General features: G+C 42.3%; 3 protein-coding genes across 4 annotated transcripts in view; 1 reads left to right on the plus strand and 2 right to left on the minus strand.

Moving 5' to 3' along the window:
- The window catches only part of LOC119652553, a 503388-nt gene that overhangs the window by 71428 nt on the left and 416229 nt on the right, over window positions 1-15731 (plus strand). The window lies entirely within an intron of this gene.
- Window positions 1404-3562, minus strand: LOC119652550 (neprilysin-4-like). Its single transcript, XM_038056753.1, has one exon. The coding sequence runs from the start codon at window positions 3478-3480 to the stop codon at window positions 1447-1449; it is 2034 nt and encodes a 677-aa protein (XP_037912681.1). The 5' UTR covers window positions 3481-3562; the 3' UTR covers window positions 1404-1446.
- Window positions 11500-13668, minus strand: LOC119652546 (neprilysin-4-like). Its single transcript, XM_038056750.1, has one exon. The coding sequence runs from the start codon at window positions 13618-13620 to the stop codon at window positions 11578-11580; it is 2043 nt and encodes a 680-aa protein (XP_037912678.1). The 5' UTR covers window positions 13621-13668; the 3' UTR covers window positions 11500-11577.

A 15731-nucleotide genomic window follows, 5' to 3' on the forward strand; every position in this document is an offset into this window, starting at 1 on the left:
TTGTTGGAACCAAGTGTACCCCAAATCCAAAATTTGTAGCCGGTCCGAATTCACTGTCACTGTAACCTCATTTTCCTCAAAAAAACAGGGACCAATAATTCCAGCTGAGGAAATTGCACACCACACTGTGACTTTGGGTGAATGCAAAGGCTTTTGATGCAATTCTCGAGGGTTGGTGTCAGCCCAGTAGCGCATGTTTTGTTTGTTAACCGACCCACACAAATGAAAATGGGCTTCATCGCTAGAAAAACAATAGCACCCTCGGGAACGACATCAAGAAGAAGCTCACACGCATTCATCCGAGAATTGAAGTCACGTTCTGAAAGTTCCTGCACTGTCGCCATCTTATAGGGATGAAAATGAAGATCATCACGAAGAATTCTTCTCACAGAACGATCGGATAGTCCAAGGGCAGATGCGTGTTTGCGCGCAGAACGCAGTGGCGATCGCAACATTGACGCTCTCACTGCTTCAATGTTCTCAGGTGATCTAACGGGCCGAGGGACTCCAGTTCTTCCTTTAGTCGCACTTGCGGTCTGGGACGGAGCCAACGGGGCTAAATTAAAGCGATTCCGAAATGCACGCTGTGTTGCAATAACCGAACATCCGCTTGAAAAGCAAACCTCAACGGCGAAGGCACGCTCCTCACTATTCCAACGCATGATGGCGACTGAGCCATGTCGGGACAAAACGTTACAGTATCCCCTCTTGAACGAGACCACTAGCACTCCACTATGACATCAACTAACTGAGTGGCGCTCATTTTAAAAAAGGAAGTTATGCTGCCGCACCCTGTATAATAGATATGTGTGTACCCGGTTACCAGTGGTTTTTAATTTACGTACATAATATATATATGTATAAAGTGGAAATGCGAGAAGGTACCTTAGATCAATTTATTCTTAGTTATGTAAAAATGGAAAATCGCGTATAGAGAGTTTCTCACGTAAGATGAACACAAAACCTTTTATAGTTAGGCGCTTCATGTATAGAAGTGTCTAATTTCCGCTGTCCCGACTGGTTTTTGTTTTCAACCACATCTTAAAAACTGGCGTCCTCCGGAGGGAGGCTATAATCTCCCTTACTCTTACATAATATTGCCAGCTACAAGTGTTGCATCTGCATCCCTTGCGACTTGCCTGGGTGCCCTGTGATTCTCACGTAGTTTGGTTCAAACTATGTCCATATATAATATACCATTCAGCAAACGTTTTCGATATGCGGGAGTAACTCTGCGGATCTCATTAATAACCCACCACTGGTCACCACCACTGAAATTCCACTGTATCTTTTAAGTAGCTAGTATCTGCTTGACACTTAGTGCCAGTTAAGGTCGAATCAAGTATCAGTGTGACAACTGAAATATTTGAGTTTTATAAAAAAAACACCATTTAGAATTGTTTACTAAAGCATTTATTTTCCAAGCTTTACTTGCAATCCCTCTAACTACCACACTCGACACTTTTCAGCAGGATTCATTTTCGATCCAACCGGACAGTTGAACTCTTTTGAAAATTCTTCGAAATTGGATAATGTTCCAATGACACGACTTTCACCTAAACTGTGTTCGTTAGTTAGTGTACGTACAAACGATGAAGCCGATTCGATTTTTTCACAATAGAACTGGGCAAAACTCAGGAAGAAAAGTTGTGTATTGGTTAGGTTAAGATGCGGCAAGGTTTCCTGTTCGTCGGAATGCTTCGCAAACCAATCCTTGTAAGCCTTATACGATTGACGAATTCCACCATTGTCAGCAATATTTTCATCAAGAGTGTTTTCTGCTATACTGCTTGCCGAAGTGTTTAAAGAAGTGGGTGTGAAATTGGCATATTGGGCCGCCAAACATTCTGTTCGATTTATATATTCTTCTTCTGATTTTTCAGTCCACCATTCTCGGACTGTGCCTTTTGAGTCATACATTCGTCCGGTTTCATCCAAGCTGTGGGTGATTTCGTGTCCCAAGATCGATCCTAGCGCACCATACTTAACACTGTATGGAAAGTAGAAGTTGTATACTGGAGTTTGCAGTAAATTCGTGGGGATCAACATTTGATTTTGTGAATTCTCGTAGAATGCATTCACCATTGCTGTATTGTAGTTTGTGTCGCTCCTTTCGTTGGCTTTGTGCAATGTTCTGAATAACTTTTGAAAAGAGTGTGCTTTGAGTTTAAAGTAGCTTCTGTAATAATCGTTGAGATCGAGATCAATAAGTGAAAATTCCTCCTTTATCTTGCTGAACATTAAGTCATCATCAGAGGCACCAACCTTCAGTAGTAGCTTATCGAGCTTAGTTAATGCTTCCATTTTTGTGTCCGAATCAATCCAGTCGAATTTTCGTATAACGTTAGCGAATACCATTTTTATGCTCTGCGCAATCATCTTAACGTCTTCGTTGTCCCTTATCTGGTTGAAGGCCGTATTGTAAATGTGTCCAAGAACGAAGCCCATATGCTTTATAACTTCATCTCTACAGTAGATATCAACAGGCTGCAAAGTACCAATTTGTAGGCAAAATCTGTATAAAAAGAAGTTTGCTAAAACTCCAGATTCGGTTTGGTTTAATAGTTCTAGAAGATTTGTGAAATATGGTCGGTAAATAATAATTATCTCTTGGGTCTCGTTAATTACTTGAGTTGATACGTGGCTTAAAAATCGCTGGAAATCGATATCCGGCAAAAGTTCTTGTAATCTTTCCAAAGTCATGTTCTCGGGCTCCTCTGCATCTTCACTATCTTTGGGGTAAATGCTAGCTAACTTGCTTTCGAATGACAGTACATCTGACACGGTTTTGTTGAGAGCAGGTTCGTCTAATCTAAACGACTTAAATATTGTGGATATCATTTTAGAGACTACCACTTTAATGAAGGGATTCTCTTCAAACATGATAGGTTGAAAAACGGGAAACGCGGCCGGAAGAATATAAATTGCATTTCGCGTTGCATTTTCATAATGAGGTCCAACGCGAACATCAGTAAGAGATTCACCGCCGATCAGCTTCAGTTGTGCCGTGATATTTATCCAATCAAATGTCTGATCACTCCAGCTGGAATTCAAAACCGGCCAGCCACCTGGAATACCCCAAGCTTCAATGTACGGCTTAAGCTCCAACTTTTTCTGTTCTCGACATATCGAAAAGTATCTTTGTACAGTTTTCACTTCACTGCTTTCCATTATCTTTTGATTTTTCGCACTTAACAGAGATGTATAGTTATTAAATAAAATCACTTCTTCAATAAATCTGTTAACTTTTTTTGTTAGTACATTGAGAACCCCGAACCAGCGTGTGTTTTTTTCAAAAATTTGTTGGTTCGCCCAGTTACCACACGCATATTCGTAAAAATTATCACAAGGGTTGGTTGATTCATTTATGAAACTTTTCATCATTAGTCCTTGTTCACTACGTATAGATGCAGGACTTTCCCCAGCATAGCACTTATTTGCAGTCCATATGATGTACATTAGCGGTAGTATCATCCACATGATGTTAGTTAGGAATTTTCGCGTTAAACTGAGTGTACTGTTTCTCCGATCCCAATCGTAACTGATCGAGGTTCAGCTAAATTGTAAATGATAAAGCTGGCTTCGAACGTTTGTATGGCACTTCCGAAAGAAATAATCAAAAAGTTCGCATTCATTATGGTTCTCAGTAGAGTCTAACATTTCTTGCCAAAACGAAGATGAATAATTTGCAATTTTGCACTTGAACTAACCAAAGAGAGATAATAATGGAGGGGCTTTGATCACTTGATAATCTCAGCAACCAAGGTTTAAAGTGAATTCTGGTTTTAAGGTTTTGTGGCTGCATAACGATTGCTACTATAGAAGAATAATATTAACTGCGTAGTAGCTTACTAATAATATTCGCTTTGCATTAATCATTGAGTTCCTGAAATTCCAAGCACGACAGGCTCCACTAAGCTTTGTACATATATATTGAGGATGGCCTCCATCACTTGAAAGAGAAAATCATAAAATAATCAGAATCTATTCTACTTCAAGTAAAATTCCAGGAATTTTGTCCGAAGGGGCCAAAATTCAATACGAAAAATATGAATAATGCGCAGTCATGCCTTGCAACTAGTAATGACGATAATAATGGAGGGACTTCCCCTTCAGTTGATGAAAATAATCAAAGTCTAAAATCGATTCTGATTAAGAACATTCTGTAGACACAACAATTGCCTTGTGAATTGTCAGCCCAGTGATGGTGAAACTAGAAATAGCATTAGTAAAAACTCAAGCGATGCAAGGGAAAAATCATTTAGATAATTAAGTAAACATGTATGTTACACTCAGAGAGAAAAAAGGTAGCCCGCTTCATTAAAACTTGAAAGTGTAAGGAGAACCAACAAAACTGGTCTGTTGATTATTATGCAGTGGCATAACGAAGAGCGCGGAAAATTAACCCGGATCCCAAAATAGGTAGAAGCAGCAACGTAAGCGTGCGCAGGGAAACTATAATAAAATGTCGATTGGACTATTCCTTCTTCTTTTTCTCCAGCCTTTGTCCCGTTCACAAGCGGGGTCGACTCATCGTGATCGGCTTCGCCATTTGGTTCTATCGAATGCCTGATCTGGGTGCAATCCCGAGGCTTTCAAATCCCCATCCAGCGTATCAAGTCACCGTTGCTTAGGTCTGCCTTTTGGTTGTTTACCATCGACTTCGATGTTCAGACCAATCTTGGCAAGTGAATTCTCGTTTGCACGAATTGCGTGACCATACCATCGAACACGCCTCTCTCGCAACTTTTCCAAGATCGGTGCAACCCCATAACGATCGCGGATATCCTCATTTCGGATGTGATGTAAACGTGTGATGCCACTAGTCCAACGTAGCATCTTCGTCTCCATTACCGCAAGACGTCGTTCATTGCCTTTATAGTCGGCCAACACTCAGAACCATTGAGAGTAACTGGACGGACGACATTGCGATAGATTTTAGATTTGAGACGCTCGTTGATACGTCGATCACAAAGAACACCAGTTGTGGAGCGCCACTTCATCCAGGTTGCGTTAATGCGTGAAGCAATTTCATAACGCAGTTCTCCATTGGCTGATAGCGTTGACCCGAGGTATTTAAATCGCTCAGTTCTGGGCAGATCACTACCTTTATAATAATGTATGAGATTTCTTCCTCTTTTTTTCGCTAGCTCATTCTGTATTACAATTTATAATAGAGTTTAATATTTACGATCTCAGCAATTATATTCTCCGGGATCATACTCTTCCCCAGCGCTTGCCTCTCGATCCTTCTTTCCATCGTGAACGATGTTTTAGGCTCACTGTCATCATACTTGAAGCTTACAGCAGTTCGCATCACGAACCTTGGGCAGTAGAAAACCACGCGCTCTGCACCCTGCGGTGTGCCATATACACGGCAATTCGGTGAATCATCCAGCCCAAATTGGTGTAGATACTGACTGTAGTAATTATCGTATTCCGTGAAGAACTGGGTAATGTTGCATATCGATACGTTAATGTTGGGACCTGTGCGTCCACCCACACATCGAAGACTCGTCCCATCTGCGTTGTCAGAGATAATACGACTCTACCTTGCCACATTCCTGTGTTATTTGTGCCCCTTCCATACGTCTTACATGCATTTCATTTGCTAGAATATTGACTGAGTACATGCCCGCCACCGCCAGTACTGCCTCATTTGATATGGTTTGATATGCGCTGTAAACTCTCAGAGTCACCAACCTGTAAACTAGGTTCACCTGATTCCATCTATGAGAGCTTGCAAGCGTCTCCGCCCACATAGGCGACACGTAAAGCAGAATGGATGACACCACTCCGGCTAAACGCAATTTTCTAAAGTGTTTCGTCCCGCCGGCAACAAGCAACTACAACTAGCTGCTTTTTGGCATGCATTACAGTATGCATAGTGTTCTTTAAAGCTCAGTTTGAGATGAAGTATTTGACACCCAGTCTAGAGACAAACGTATATTGGCCGTTCTTCGGCTATGTTTTCCTTTCTACCGTTTGGACTTCGGATTCCACTCCGTTGGTTGAACCTCCACATTTTCTGGGTGTTTTGCTGCAGCAATTATCGCCAGGTTATTGGACAATGGTAGTCTCTTCTGGGATGGGACGCGTAAGTACTCCATTATACATACCATTTCACCGCAGGAGACCAAGTAGCGAGCTTTGTGGTAACTCCGCTGTGATAATATACCTATCGTGGTCTCACCCATCTGGTACTAGACGTTCTTCTCAGAAAGATAATTCTCAACTAGACTTGCCAAATATCCAGGAGAACTCAGAGTGGGTTGTGCGCTGCTTGTTAGTTGCAGATGTTTATTCATATCAACACCATCTGAGATTTGTGTTAGAGGCTCTCATGCATTCCGGGTACCTGTTTGGAATGCAATGTACGGATGTTCCACATCCTTCTTCGCTTTACCCAGTGAGCAACTTGGATCAGTTCCACTGCACCTGCTAATGTGGCTATTCGCTCTGGTACCTGGTACTTGTTTTCACAATGTGGCTGAAGGCAAGGCATCTAAGGCATCATCGCAGTGCCATCCACTTGTTCTTACTTTCCCTGCTACCGATAGTTTGCGTGATGGTGCATACCGCTGGCTCCTCCAATAAGGTCGGATTATTTTGCCGAGACCCCGAGAACCTCCGCCTTTATGATTTTCTAAAGGTGACACTGTGATGGTGATGGGAGATTTGAATGATATGGTATACTGCATGACGGAAGATCTTGCATGTGGCTAGTCACCGTAACATGCTGATACGAACTGTTGCCCCAAATAGAAAAGAAATCATTTAACCGTCTCCACGCAAAGTTATTTAGCCTTTAGTTTCTGCATATCTGCTATTTCTACCGGTGCAGAGGTAAGTATAGTTGGACTGACGATAAACACTAACAAAACCAAGGTTCTCAGTCTGACGGGTTATCGTACGCTCCCCATTTGTATTAATGAACAGAGCATTGAAGGCGTTGATAACTTTGCATTTCTGGGAACCATCGTTTCTGGCGACGGTGACACTGAATTAGATATCCATCGGAGCATTAACAGCGCTACATCCGCTGCTTTATCTAAAATGTGGAAATGTAGTTATCTCCACACAAAGATCTAGTTAAGATCATTCTGTGCTAATGTTCTTTCTGTTTTGCTCTATGGGATGTGAGACTCCTAGCTAACCACCACTGTTTCCTAAAAACTGCAAGTGTTCGTTAACAGTTGTCTACGACCTGCCATATGGATACGCTAGTCTGATTCTATTTCGAAACACAGAACTTTTACTGTGTACAGACCTATCTGTGGACGAGGTGATCAGAAGGCGAAAGTAGCACTAGATACATTACACATTAAGGAGGGTCGGCAATTCAATTACCAAGAATCCAAGAGTACTTGGCTCAAAACAGTAGAGAAGGTTTGCAAGCGTTTCGGAAAGTCCTGGAAAGAGTTGAAGCGCTTTTCAGTGGGCCGTATACAATGCGCGTATGCGTGGTTGACGCCCTGTGCCCCACCAAAAGGCAAATAGCAACCATATATATAAACCTTGAGCATAAGTGTGTACGGATGGTTGAGTGGTTAGACCACAAGGCTGTCGTACGGAAGGTCGCGGTTCAAATCTCACTGGTGGCAGTGGGATTTGTATCGTGGTTTGACGTCGGATACCAGTTGACTGAGCTGTGAATGAGTACCTGCGTCATCATCATCATCATCAACGGCGCAACAGCCGGTATCCGGTCTAGGCCTGCCTTAATAAGGAACTCTAGACATCCCGGTTTTGCGCCGAGGTCCACCAATTCGATATGCCTAAAAGCTGTCTAGCGTCCTGACCTACGCCATCGCTCCATCTTAGGCAGGGTCTGCCTCGTCTTCTTTTTCTACCATAGATATTGCCCTTATAGACTTTCCGGGTGGGATCATCCTCATCCATACGGATTAAGTGACCCGCCCACCGTAACCTATTGAGCCGGATTTTATCCACAACCGGACGGTCATGGTATCGCTCATAGATTTCGTCATTGTGTAGGCTACGGGATCGTCCATCCTCACGTAGGAGGCCAACAATTCTTCGGAGGATTCTTCTCTTGAACGCGGCCAAGGGTTCGCAATTTTTCTTGCCAAGAACCCAAGTCTCCGAGGAATACATGAGGACTGGCAAGATGATTGTCTTGTACAGTAAGAACTTTGATCCTATGGTGAGACGTTTCGAGCGGAACAGTTTTTGTAAGCTGAAATAGACTCTGGTGGCTGACAACAACCGTGCGCGGATTTCCTCATCGTAGCTGTTATCGGTTGTGATTTTCAACCCTAGATAGGAGAAATTGTCAACGGTCTCAAAGTTGTATTCTTCTTCGTGTTTCACCAGTGCGGTTTGATGTTGTCAGCATACCGAATTCTCTCATGGCCGTGTACAGTTTTACCCTGGCTATGCTATCATAGGCGGCTTTAAAGTCGATGAATAGATGGTGCAACTGTTGTCCATATTCCAACAGTTTTTCCATCGCTTGCCGCAGAGAGAAAATCTGATCTGTTGCTGATTTGCCTGGAGTGAAGTCTCTCTGGTATGGGCCAATGATGTTCTGGGCGTATGGGGCTATCCGGCCTAGCAAGATAGTGGAGAATATCTTATAAATGGTACTCAGCAACGTGATACCTCTATAATTGCTGCACTGTGATATCCCCCTTTTTATGTGTGAGACAGATAATACCTCGTTGCCAATCGTCAGGCATTGATTCGCTGTCCCATTCCTTGAGTACAAGTTAATGAACCACTTGGTGTAATTGGTCGCTTCCATATTTAACCAATTCGGCTGTAATTCCATCGGCTCCTGGCGACTTATGATTTTTTAGCCGATGAATTGCACGGACTGTTTGTCCTAAACTTGGTGGTGGCAGTATTTGTCCGTCGTCTTCAGTTGGCGGGACCTCCAACTGGCCGATGTTGTTCAGTAGCTCATCAAAGTACTCAACCCATCGCTCTAATATGCCCATTCTGTCGGAAATCAGACTTCCCTCTTTGTCTCGGCAGGATGAGCATCGAGGTGTATAAGGCTTCATGGTGCTGACTTGTTGGTAAAACTTGCGCGCCTGGTGCGGTTGCTCCCTGTACTTTTCTAGTTCACAGACTTGTTGGTTCTCCCAGGCTTCCTTTTTCCGTCTGTGAAGTTGCTTCTCCGCTCGATGAAGTTCGTGATAAGTCTCTGCGCGTGCCCGCGTTCTTTGAGAATGCAACATTACTCGGTATGCGGCATTCTTCCGTTCCGTTGCTAGCTTACATTCATCGTTAAACCAGCCGTTCCGACTCCTTTTCCGGCTGGGGCCAAGTATGTTTGTGGCCGTATCCATGATAACGTTCTTCAGGTGATTGTGAAGATCAATTGTTGATGCTTCATCTCCAGGTCCTCTCTTGACTGCGATTATCGCGGCATCCATTTCCCCCTTATAGGTGTCGCGGAGGGTTGTGTTGTGGATGGCTTCAGTGTTCACTCTCACCTGATTGTCAGAGGGGATTCTAGGTGGTATTGTTATTCGAGTTCGGAGCACCATGCCAACGAGATAGTGGTCCGAGTTTATATTGGCCCCCCTATATGTTCTGACATTCATCAAGGCTGAGAGGTGGCGGCGTTCGATCAACACGTGGTCAATTTGGTTGAAAGTGGTCCCGCCTGGAGAGACTCACGTATGTTTGTGGACCGCTTTCCGCGCAAACCAGGTACTTTAAACAACCATTTCGTGTGACCCTGCTAATTGAATAATCCGCAGTCCGTTATCATTTGTTTTTTCGTGTAAGCTATGGGAGCCTACGTATCGCCTGAATACTGGCTCCTTCCCTACTTGGCTGTTAAAATCCCCAAGTATGATTTTGATATTATATCTTGGACAGGCTTTGAGGGTTCGTTCTACTGCCTCGTAGAAGGTATCCTTCTCCGACTCTGCAGTCTCCTCTGTAGGGGCGTGAACGTTTATGAGGCTTATATTTCTAAACTTGCCTCGCAAGCGCAGAGTGCATAGCCGTTTGCTTATGTTTTCAAAGCCGATAACAGCAGGTTTCATTTTTTGGCTGACTAAGAAACCTACTCCGAGCACATGGTTTACTGGATGACCGCTATAATATATGGTGTGGTGGCTCTTCTCCAAGAAACCGATCCCTGTCCATCGCATCTCTTGTAACGCTGTTATATCAGCCCTATATTGGGACAGGGTATCGGCTAGCTGCTCATCAGCTTCATCTCTGTACAGGGCGAGTGCAATGCTGACCACATTGCCTCCTACAGGAGACTGTAATCCTGTATTGTACCGTTACGATCTTGAATGAAGTGCTCTAGCGCACTTGAAGGCCCTGTTCCAATTGGATTGTTGCGCCAACGATTATTATTATTATAAGTTGATAAACTTCTTGGTGTTGTCGGTCTCGCTTTACGCTTTCGTGTGGTGACATTTATCCCTTGTATTTAGTTCGCGCGATCTCTAATTCTCTGGTATTCTGTTTATTGAGCAGTTCATCAAAAAAAGCAACCCAACTTTTTTTCCGACTGGAGTCAAATATTTGTTTGGCCCTACCAACGATAAGGTTCTTAAGGTGTTCGCGAAGGTCGTTGTTGGCTGCTTCATCTCGAGGACATCTGGCAGGCGGTTACGATTGCGGAGGACTTTGTTATGAGTTGCTTTAGGGTTTATTCTCACTTAGTTATCGGACGAGCACCATATTATTGAGATACTATTTCGAGTTTACATTGTCCTCCCTATGTGTTCTGCTTTTCATCAAGAGTAAGAACTGGCGGCGTTCTGTTAACATTTCGTGTGACGCGAATAATCCGCAGTTGGTTGTCATTGGTGTTTTTCTGTAAGATATGCTACTGTTCGCTTATGTTTTCAAAACTGATAATCGAGAGTTCCATTTCACTGGCTGACTAAGAAACCCAGATGTATATGGCATAGTCGCCCTTCTCCATAAAGCAGATCCCTGTCTACCCTTGTAGTCTGTTCAGGGAGCGGACGTTGGGCTCATTACGTGGTTTCATAATAGGTAGTTTTTCTGTGTAGGTTTGTCAACTCTACTCAACCCCCAACATGGAAGACCAGTTGCCATTTTGTTCAAATTTTTGGCGTGGGAACCTCGCTTCTATCTTTCACCACCTGCAGATTTTCGTTAAAGAGGAACTCTGCAGGGAGGTGTAAATAGGTCTCGATAGTATTTCCCAGATTTTGTGCTCCATTATAGGAACTAATCTGTCTTAGCCAATGCTAATATTCAACTATATGACACATAAGTACATCATAATACCTGTATCAGTTTGCACATGAAATTAATTAAATACCTCGAGAAGCATTTCAGGGCTATTTAAAACAAAAGGAAACTCGACTGCCTCAATTAGAATGTGCTTCTCCGCATAGGGACTGTGAATTCTTGTTAACTCTAAGGAACCGATAAAAGTTCTGTTCGTGTAGGATTTCAAATCTAAATTTTTCCAAGAGTGCAAAGATTCCACATAGTTGATAATAGTTAATTTCTATAAAAAAAAGCTCGTTTAGAATGATGTAATAAAATCTTTATTTCTCCCACCATCTGCTTCAAAAGTCATAATTTCCTTTCGCACTTCCCTAATTACCACACCCGGCATTTTTTGGCAGGATTCATTTTCGAGCCAACAGGACAGTTGAACTCTTTTGAAAATTCTTCGAAATTTGATAATGTTCCAATAACGCGGTTTTTGCCTGAGGCATGTTCGTCAGTTAATGTACTTACAAGCGATGAACCCGGTTTTGTCACTTGACAGTAGAACTGGGCAAAACTTAAGAAGAATAGTTGCGTGTTAGTAAGGTTAAGATGTGGTAAGGTTTCCTGCTCATCTGGATGTTTCGCAAACCAAGCTTTATAAGCCTGGAACGATTGGCGAATTCCACCATTGTCAGCAATATTTTCATTAACGGTGCTTGCTCCTATACTGTTAGCGGATGCATTCAGAAAATTGGGTGTGTAATTGGCGTATTGGGCTGTCAAACAACTTGTCCGATTAAGATATTCTTCTTCTGATTTTTCGGTCCACCACTGTCGGATCGTGCCTTCTGAATCATATGTTCGTCCATTTCCATCCACGCTGTGTGTGACTTCGTGGCCCAAAATATATCCCAGTGCGCCATACTTAACACTGTTTGGGAAGTAGAAATTATACACTGGTTTTTGAAGGACATTTGTGGGTATGACCAAATGATTTTTTGTCAAACTGTAAAACGCTCGCACTGTTGCTGCGTTGTGATTTGTGTCACTTCTGTCATTAGATTTGTTTAATGTTCGGAACGGTTTTTGAACGGAAAATGCAAGGAGTTTAAAGTAGCTTCTGTAGTAATCGTTGGGGTCAAAATCAATGAGTGAAAACTCTTCCTTAATTTCGCTGAATCTCAGACTATCCTCAGAGGCACCGACCTTTAGTAACAAATTATCAAGCTTAATTGACGCTTCCGCTTTTGTATCGCTATCAATCCAGTCAGTTTTTTGTATTATCTCTGCAAACACACTTTTGATGCTCTGGGCAAGTTTCCTAACATCCTCGTTATCTCTCTCGTTGTTGAAGGCGGTGTTATAAATATATCCAAGAAAGAAGCCCATGTGTTTTATCACTTCATTTCTACAGTAATTGTCAACAGGCTGTAAGACACCAATCTGTAAGCCAAATCTGTACAAAAAGAAGTTTGCCAAATCTTCGGATTTAGTCTCATTCAACAAGTCCATTAGATTTTCAAAATACCAACCATTGCTTAATGTTACCATTTGGGATTTGCTAATTTCTTGCCCGGACACAATGGTCAAAAGTCGATGGAAGTCGATGTCTGGAAAGATCTCTTGCAGTGCTTCCAAAGTCATATCCTCAAGTCTATCATATTCTCCTTCGTCTTCTTCATCTTTGAGATAAACACTGGCCAATTTGGTTTCGAATGATAGTACATCTGAAACGGTTTTGTTGAGCTTCAGTTCATCTAGTCCGAATGATCCGATTACTAACGATATCATCTTTGCAACTATTTGTTTAACGATGAGATTTTCTTCAAACAGAGATGGTTGGAAAAGAGGAAACGCTGCCGGAAAAATATATATTGTATTTCGCGTTGCATTTTCATAATGTGGTCCAACGTGAACATCAATAAGAGATTCACCGCCGATCAGTTTTAATTGTCCCGTGATATTTATCCAATCAAATGTCTGATCACTCCAGCTGGAATTCAAAACGGGCCACCCACCTGGAACATTCCAAGTTTCAATGTACGGTTCTCGCTTCAACTTCTTCTGTTGTCGGCATATCGAAAAGTATCTTTGTACCTTTTTCACTTCACTGCTTTCTAGAATTTTTTGAGTTTCTTCACTAGTCGCGGATGTGTGATTATTAAATAAAATAAAATCATCAATGAATTTATTAACTTGTCTTGTTAATACACCGAAAATTCCGAAGGATTTGTTTGTTTTCTCAAAAGTTTGGTGTTTCGCCCAATTACCACACGCGTATTTGTAAAAATTATCACAAGGGTTGATTGATTCATTCATGAAACTTTTCATCATTAATCCTTGTTCATTTCGTATAGATTCAGGACTTTCTCCAGCATAGCACTTATTTGTAGTCCACATAATTGAAACTATGAATAACATTAACCACATGATGTCTAATTAATAAAGTTAGATATGAATTAAATGTTCTTCTGCTCAGACCCCAGTTGTGACTGACAGAGGTTCTACTGAAATATACAAAGCAATGTTGAATGCGAATATTCATATACATATTTCCGAAAAAAGAATCATAAAGTCCGCATTCATAGTAACTCTCAGCAAAAAAAGTTAGAATAAAAAGTTAAATGTTAAATTGGAAAAAGATGAATAATCTGCAATCTTGCACTCTAACTCGTAGGAGAGAGATAATAATGGAAGTGATCACAGTCATTAGAAGCTAGAATGAATTTTGATTATAACATTTTCCCCAGAGATTAAAGTTGCTAATGTAAACAACTATTGTATTTTGAGCCTTAATCTGATCTTCGAGGTTACAGATAACTCACAGACCCATAGCTATAAAGCTTGTTATTAAGAATATAAGAAAATTGAGCAAACATAAGTTGGGCTCGTACGGAAAAAGGAGGCATAGTCGTTTTTACTAAACTTGCATTAGAAACAGAGTCAAAAGATGCTCTGGACGTTATCCATACAAGAACATTGAGACATTCGTTTATTGTGGGCACGATGACTTGAGTAAATTAGTGTAGTCAGACGGACAAGGTAGTCAACATTATGGATGCTCGCGTTACTAATCAAGATTCGGTAAGGAAAATCAGATCAAGTACAATTTTCTCGAAATTTGTCTAGCGTAGATAGTGTAAGTAGAGGAGGAAGGAAATGAAATGAAGTGAAAACGAAAGGGTCAAAGAGTAGTGTACGTCAAAGGGTACTATAGGTCCCAGGGCGAAACGTGGATTGATACCCACGATGCAGCATAAAACCTGGGAAACGCCTGCTGAATCAACACCAAAAGCTCTACTACCAAACCCTGTCTCCACCTCCACATGGTGACCGCTGGGAGCTCTTTCTTAACGGAAAGCAGCAGACGGAGAAGGATGAAGGTGACTCTCCCGCGCCTAAAAACGGGATAAAATGTACCAACTGGTCTTCCAGGTTGGGGGTTGGGTAGGGCTCAATCCTACATGGAAAACAACTTGTTACGAACCCACAACAGGAGCCTCGGACAAGACGGACTTTAAAACGACGGACCCGGCAACGACAACGGATCAACCATTTGCGCATTTTCTCATGGAACGTGCGCTCCCTGTACAGAAATGAAGCTGATGAGCAGCTAGCCGATACCCTGTCCCAATATAGGGCTGATATAACAGCGTTACAAGAGATGCGATGGACAGGGACCGGTTTCTTGGAGAAGAGCCACCACACCATATATTATAGCGGTCATCCAGTAAACCATGTGTTCGGAGTAGTTTTCTTAGTCAGCCAAAAAATGAAATCTGCTGCTATCGGCTTTGAAAACAAAGGCGAAATGCTATGCACTCTGCCCTTACGAGGCAAGTTTAGAAATATAAGCCTGATAAACGTTTACGTCCCTACAGAGGAGACTGCAAAGTCGGAGAAGAATACTTTCTACGAGGCAGTAGAACGAACCCTCAAAGCCTGTCCCAAATATGATACCAAAATCATACTTGAGGATTTTAATAGCCAAGTAGGGAAGCCCGCATTGAGGCGATACGCTGGCTCCCATAGCTTACACCAAAATATAAATGATAACGGACTGCGGATCATTTAATCAGCAGTGTCACACGAAATGGTTATTGAAAGTACCTGGTTTGCGCGGAAAACGGTTCACAAACATACATGGGCCTCTCCAGACGGGACCATTTTCAACCAAATTGACCACGTGTTGATCGAACGCCGCCACCTCTCAGCCTTGATGAATGTCAGAACATATAGGGGGGCCAATATAAACTCGGACCACTATCTCGTTGGCATGGTGCTCCGAGCTCGAAAAACAACAGCACTCAGAATCCCCTCTGACAATCAGGTGACAGTTAACACTGAAGCCAACCACATCACGCGCAATAACCACAGTTAATAGAGATCCTGGAGTTGAATTATCAACAAATGATCTTCACAATCACTTGGTAAACGTTATCATAAATACGGCCGCAAACATACTTGGCCCTAGCTGCAAAAAGAGTCGGAACGGCTGGTTTAACAATGAATGTAAGTTAGCAACGGAACGGAAGAATGTT

The sequence above is a fragment of the Hermetia illucens genome, chromosome 3, assembly GCF_905115235.1.
Source record: "Hermetia illucens chromosome 3, iHerIll2.2.curated.20191125, whole genome shotgun sequence".
Classification (NCBI taxonomy): domain Eukaryota; kingdom Metazoa; phylum Arthropoda; class Insecta; order Diptera; family Stratiomyidae; genus Hermetia; species Hermetia illucens.